The 6727-nt window shown below is 47.3% G+C and overlaps 1 protein-coding gene across 2 annotated transcripts; it reads left to right on the top strand.

Moving 5' to 3' along the window:
* Window positions 1–5: 5 nt before the first annotated feature.
* Window positions 6–6275, top strand: ARMC6 (armadillo repeat containing 6). 2 transcript variants are annotated; one of them, XM_072029294.1, is made up of 8 exons: window positions 6–157; window positions 695–854; window positions 1294–1376; window positions 2076–2646; window positions 3146–3291; window positions 3876–4007; window positions 4600–4737; window positions 5549–6275. In XM_072029294.1, the coding sequence occupies exons 1-8, from the start codon at window positions 74–76 to the stop codon at window positions 5759–5761; spliced, it is 1527 nt and encodes a 508-aa protein (XP_071885395.1). In that variant the 5' UTR covers window positions 6–73; the 3' UTR covers window positions 5762–6275. The 2 variants fall into 2 exon arrangements, with proteins under 2 accessions (XP_071885395.1, XP_027328205.3); XM_027472404.3 differs by having other exon boundaries at window positions 156–273.
* The last annotated feature ends 452 nt before the right edge of the window (window positions 6276–6727 follow it).

Genomic DNA, 6727 nt, shown 5'->3' with positions numbered 1-6727 from the left:
TCGCTCCGCGCCGCCTCTGGCAGGGGGAGGTGGGCGGGACTTTTTTCGCCCCCCCTCCTCCCCCTTTCGGCGCATGCGCACTGAGAGGGCCGAGCCAGGGAGGACGGCGGCCGGGGCGGGTCAGGCGCCTCAGCGCGCTGCTCTTTGTCAGGCGGAGGTGGGCGGCGGGAGGAACCGGGGGGAAACCGGGGGGGAACCGGGGGGGATCCGGGCTCCGCTGAGCGCCCTCGGCCTCCCCCAGCACCTGGGCACGGGTCTTGGGCTCTCTCCGGGGTCAGTGCTGGGCCCTCCGGGCCGGCCGGGCCCGCTCAGGGAAGCGCGGGGCCTGGGCGGGCTTGGGTAGCCCGGGGGTGGGCTGTGGTAGCCCAAGGGTGGGCTGTGGTAGCCCAGGAGCGGGTGTTGGTGGCCCCCGGGGGTGCAGGGCCGGCTGACAGGGCTGAGCCGGGCCCCGGGCCCGCTCCCATCCGCATCCCAGCTGCAGCGACCCCCCCGCACCAATCCTGGGTCTCTGCAGCCCCCCCCCCCCCCATTCTTTTATTCTCTTATAGCACGTTAATAATTCACTGTTTTGTGGTATTTTTTTCGGTTTCGAGCTCCGCACTGTGTTTTGGAAAAGAGCAGGTCACCGTCTGTGTCTTGTCTTAACCTCACAAGGTCTCGCAGCAAAGCTAATTGTGGGCTTTCCTCCTGACAGGACAAAGGAGCAGTTTGGAGTTTACTCTGTTCCAGCAAAATGGGATCCAAGCAGATTGCCCAGGAAACGTTTGACGATGCCGTGCAGGAAAACATCACGGAATTTGAAATGGATCCGGAGGAGGCGGTGAGAGAGGCTGTGCAGCAGTTTGAGTCTCAAGGTATTGCAGATTAATTCCACTGTTGCAATTAAGTTATTACAGATCGAGGTTTCTCAAAATTTCGGAGAACCAATGTGCAAAGATTGATCATTCAGTATTGAAATGAAGTCTATGTAAAGCGGAATGTAGATACTATTAACGCTAACCTAGTTTAACGGAGTAATTATGATTGAGAAACTGCTTTAAGTGAAAGCGTAAGATGTGGTTTTGTGAATGAAATTGAACGTTTTTTTGCCAGCTGTGATTTAGTCAGAATTAGTTCTCTGTTCCAGGATGTACCTGACAATCAGAGTTAACCAGAACTTTGGCAGCCTTTCAGCATCTTTATGCATTGATCCATGCTTTATAACAAGCCTGTCTTTGTTAACTGTAGTTAACTTAAATTTTAATTAAGCTCTTGTAGCTAACATGAATCTCGTTTCTGTTTTTTTCCTTTTAGGTGTTGATCTAAGCAATATTGTGAAAGCTGTGCGGCAGCCTGCCTCTGAAAATGGTCAAAAGCAAAAGCATGAAATTTTGCTGGTAGGACTATACATTTGTGTTGTCTCCTAAAGGTCAGAGTTAACTAAAAGGCTCAGTATTAGACTAAGAATCACGAGACACATATTCTACTGCCTCTGCCCCATTTCTTTGTGAGCTCTTAAACGAGTGGCTAATCCCACATGATCTCAGAGCTAGCGTCAAAGAGCTGGCTTGTACTTTTCAGTAGCATTATCTGCGTAAGTGCAAAATACCAACATTTCTTGATTAGGAAACGCGTAATTTCTTTCACAACTTAGAAGCAGATTCTGCTTTTGTCAGGTGTGGTCAAAGCACAGAAGAACTTTAATGAAGGAAATACGAGTAACATAAGTGGGAGCTGTCAGCTAGCTCTTCTGAGGACTGAATACAGTCACGCACCAGCCAGAATTTAAAGTACTTGTGCGTGCCCTTGGCCCCTGTGAAATGTGCTAGTGGGACCCAGTTCCTTTGGTGCTGGTCAGACTGACATTGAGGGATGTTGCGACACTGATGCATGAAGACAAAGCGTTGAAGACAAAATGTTGCTCTAAGAAACAGCTGTTTCTTAGCTATTTCAAATTCATTTGAGGTTTAAAAGCAGGACATTGTTATAAATAAACAAATTTAACCAACTCTAAAGAGCTGTTCTTATTCCTTCACAGTTCAGATTGAAAAGTAACTCTTGTTCTCTCTCTTTCTTTCTTTTCTTTTGTCTTTTAGACTTTAGATTCCCTTGCGAGATGTGTTGCTGACTCTGATCTCAATGAGATGGCCGAGCAGCTAGTGGTCTTCACTGAGCAGTGCAAAGAGCAGCTGGCTTTCCGCTACCTGGCTGGGCAGAACGGTGCCTACTCTGTGGTATTCTCTGCCTGCCAGTTGGCTTCGGGAGACAGAAATTTAATGCTGAAAGCCTTCTGTACTCTGTCTGCCATCTTGGATGGGCAGCCAGACCTGCTTGACGCTGCTGGTCAGGATCTACTGCTACAAACCCTGAAAGAATATCGAGAGGATGCTGACATGACTCTGGCTGGGATCCGATGCATTCGGCACGCCTGTCTGAAGCACGAGCAGAACCGCCAGGACTTTGTGAAAGGTGGGGTGCTGCCGCTCCTGACCGGAGCCATCGTGCAGCACGGAGACAGCGCTGATGTCGTCCGAACGGCCTCCTCGGCGCTCAGGATCATGACATTCGACGATGACATCCGTGTGCCCTTTGGTCATGCTCACGATCATGCCAAAATGATCGTGTTGGAGAACGACGGATTAAGGGTGCTCATTGAGGCCGCGAAAGGTACAATTAACCCCCTGGCTGTTGATGTTAATTTGGAATCCTCTGTGCTTTTTTATCTCAAACCCGTGCTTTGCCGTAACTTGAAGTTCCCCAGAGGTGGTTTGGAAATTCGCTACTAACGTGATTTAATTCCTTTGATGAAGTGTGCCCCAAGAGAGAAATACAATGACTGCTCCAGAGCTATCAGCAGCACTAAGGTGACAGTTATCAGAGCTATCTGTCAGTCTCCTTAGGAAGGATTTTACAGCCCAGTGCAGGTTTACAGACACATTATCCCTGCTGAGGTGCTGCATTTCTGCCAGGGAAAGGTATTCTATCAGTCTAGCTACAGAGTGAACAGAATGTCATCTGCGATGATCTGTTTTAATTATAAAGGGGAAGTCACTGTTTCCTGGGGTAGTGTGGCTTTTAATTTTTTAATGAAGCAAACTAAACCACCTTGATTCTGCTAGCAGCTCTGCTTGCTCATACTTACCTCCATTCATCATCTCCTCCACAGCATTCACAGATAACTCCGGTGTTCTCAGTGAGCTGTGTGCCACCCTTTCTCGCCTCTCTGTCAGGAATGAATTCTGTCAAGAAATTGTGGACCTTGGGGGCTTAAATTTCATGGTGTCTCTCCTGGCTGACAGCATTGACCATCCAGTAAGTGAAATAACGTGTACTTGGGGGAGAGGGCGTAATGCAGCAGGTTGTGATTTTTATTTTTTATTTTTTTTAAATCCTGGCTGTGAATAAACCTTAGAATTAATGCATTATTTTAGGTGCACTTAGTGTTGAAATCCAGCCATTGATCCCATTTACCTCCCTATTAGAAGCCTTATATGCAGAACTAGATTACATCTGCTTGGTCAGATAAGAACGGAGTGGTTGTGCCCCATACTCATGGCCATTTCCTCTGTCCTCCCTGGTGCACAAGCAGAGCTCTGCTTCCTCCCAGAAAACCTGAGCTCTGCTGGGTTTCCACCATTCTAGCTAGAAGAGGTTCAAGAGGGTTGATGTTTTATTCTTTAAACTTTGAAAACCTCTGCCAACTAACAAGTTCCTTATTATTGTGTCTAACAAGAAGGTGTACCTGACACATGAGAACATGAGAATAGCATTGCTGGCAATTACAGCTGTTTGAGTGGAGTTTCTGGGGTATGTTCTGGGTGGCTTTCAAAAGCCTGTGAAACTCTTTAATTCTGCTTTCTAAGCTTTTTTTTTTTTTTTTTTCTTGCTGAACTCAGGATGTGGTGAAGCAGGTACTGAGCGCCATCCGAGCGGTTGCAGGTAACGATGATGTGAAAGATGCCATAGTGAGTGCTGGTGGGACCGACCTCATTGTGCTCGCTATAAGCCATCACCTTGCCAACCCTCAGGTATGCAGCTGCTGGGCTGACGGTGACGTCCCCCAGTGGGTGGGAGGGGAGGGCTTTGGGCTGCATAATGTAGCAGCCTTATCTCACATTGTATAGGGCGAACGGCCCGCAGCTGTGCTCTTATTCCTGATAAACAGCTTGTGCTGAGAGCAGATATATTCCAAGTACGTTTGTTAAACGATTGCATTTAACAAAATTGTTTTCATAACATGAACAATGTGCTAAACCCTTGACATTCACTTGACGGAGAGTGGTTAAGTGCATGCTTTGGCAAATACTTTTGTAAATGTAAAGGTATGCCCACCTTACTACATCACTTTTTTTCCTTGTCCTTGAATAGGGGAATAGTGGATAAAATGTTTTATGTTTTGGGACTACAGGTCAGATTTCAGTCACTATTGAAATTATTTAAAATCTGTTTTAAGTGACCGTATGAAACTTAATTTACATGCAGGAGAAGCAAGATGTTTTAGTGGAGGAAACTAAAAAATATTATTTATTAAAAAATCCTCCAAACAGGAAAACAGAATTTGAATGATTTAGTTTTCTTAAAGCAACATCTTCAGCAATTGAGTTCCTCTTTGCCTTGTAGATCTGTGAGCAAGGTTGTGCAGCGCTGTGCATGTTGGCTTTGCGCAAACCTGAGAACTGTAATGTCATCATGGAAGGCGGAGGGGCATTGGCAGCTCTTCAGGCCATGAAAGCACACCCTCGAGAAGTGGCTGTCCAGGTACCTGCCTTAGAGCTCTTGATTATTCATTCAGGATTGGTGTTGGTTGTGTTCACTGCTTCGTTTGTCTTTCACTTGATGAACATTGAAAAGCTGGGCATGTTGGGAAGATAGTTACAGCATCTAAATGCAGGGCACCCTGTGTCTGTCATCCTGATGTAGTCAAAACAAAAGTCAGATTGGGTTTCAAACCCACCTGCTTTCAGGTTCAAGTGACGGTGGAGTGCTTCTCTTGAAGGCATTACTTCTCTTCAAAAGAGCAGGGTGAGGACGGACTCTTTCAGAGCCATCTTGTGCTAGCTACTGTGATGTGTCAGAGAGGAGACATTGCCATGTTTTCTCCAGAGTTGACTAAACTCCATGGCAAGGAGTTAGCTTCTGATTTATCTTTTTGTGCTCTCCAGAATATTAAAATACCCTAGGAAATATTTTTGAAAGAGCAGCATAAGCTACTACAGCAAAGTGACAGGAGAGGTACATGGAAGAGCATACATGGGGGTGGAAAGGTGGCTCTGCTGTAAAAAAATAAAATCTTAATATTATTTAAAGAAGTACTTGGTACTGCCTGGCTGCTGTTGGAACATCAGTAACTCTCAGATGGAAGCAGGAGGCTTTGTTGCATAAACATCAGTGTAAAATAGCAGCCATGCTTTTGTCTATGGATTTTATTCTCCCAGAAAATAGCATCTCACATTTGGTTGCCCAGAAAAGGTTCCATAGCTGGAGCCAGATCTGCTTTGTGTGTGCCAGCATCCCACTTGGTATTTTCCTGTGTAAGATGCTAAGCCCTCTTGTTTTCCTCTCTCCTCAGAAACAGGCTTGCATGCTGATCCGCAACCTGGTCTCCCGGAGCCGGGACTTTTCTCAGCCCATCTTAGAGATGGGAGCTGAGAACCTAATAACAGAAGCTCGTGCAACGCACAGGGACTGTGACGATGTGGCCAAAGCTGCCCTGCGAGATCTTGGCTGCAAAGTGGAGCTCAGAGAGCTGTGGACAGGTCAGAAGGGAAGCCTCGCTCAGTGAATCGTCAGCCCACTGAGCAACGGAGCTTCAGAGCACCTATGTACATGAAGTCTAAGGGGGGGAACGAAGCGGCATGGATTAACTTGCAGTTAAACCGACCTGGAATACCTGATGCAAATGCCTAGCTTGTGAGGCTGCGGTGAACTTTTTATTGAGAGCTACAGCTGAAATGGCTTTGTGCATTCCAAGGCTGCAAACCAGCTCTGTAGTAATCATTCCTTGAATCATCTAATGCCTGAAGATGATCTGCTCCCCCCTGTTGTTCTGTATGTTTCTTGTGTACGAGACAGGGCTGTTCCGTGTGCTTTGTTCTATACAATAAGAGCAAAGGTGGATCTCTCCTGACAGGAGCCTGGTGCGTACCATGGCAGCTGGTGCTGGTTTGCTCCTCTGCTCTCTGCCGATGGAGGCCAGCAGCCTGATCTGGTAATGGGAGGGCTGAGGAGGGATCCCATCATTTGTGAATGTGTTCTGTCCTGTTGTGCTGTTCTAACTTATTTTACTGCTGACCATATTCTGTGTTGCTTCTTTGTTTGGGATTTTCAGCCAACGTGACGTTTTAAACGCAAGCACGTAAGGATTTCTGGTGGTATGGCCAAAACCAACGTGCCTCGTGATGTTGCCATTCGCTTCCAGGAGGAGAGGTCGTATTCTGCTCCAGCGAGATGGGCAAATTGGGGGCTGGTAGAGGGGATGGTGATATCAAAGGAGGGACAAACTGGCAGGAAGCTAGTGCTGGGGAGCCCAGGCTCTTTGGTGACTTCTTAGCAGAGCAGCATTTCCCTGAATCCAAGAGGGCTGTTAGGATAATGAAGAGGCCGTGTGCCTCGTGGTCTGAAAGCAGCTGTGGGCTTGGAGGCGAGACAGAGCTGAAACATCCAGAAAGCTTCTGAAGCCACAGCTAAAAGCTTCTGCGTGCCGCCAGCCAAGTGGTTCCTGCTGCTGTGCTGTGTTACCAGCTCTGCT

Source organism: Anas platyrhynchos, chromosome 29, assembly GCF_047663525.1.
Source record: "Anas platyrhynchos isolate ZD024472 breed Pekin duck chromosome 29, IASCAAS_PekinDuck_T2T, whole genome shotgun sequence".
In the NCBI taxonomy this organism is placed as follows: domain Eukaryota; kingdom Metazoa; phylum Chordata; class Aves; order Anseriformes; family Anatidae; genus Anas; species Anas platyrhynchos.
Note: the sequence above shows the minus strand (reverse complement) of the source record. Positions and strands in the feature narration are given on the sequence as shown.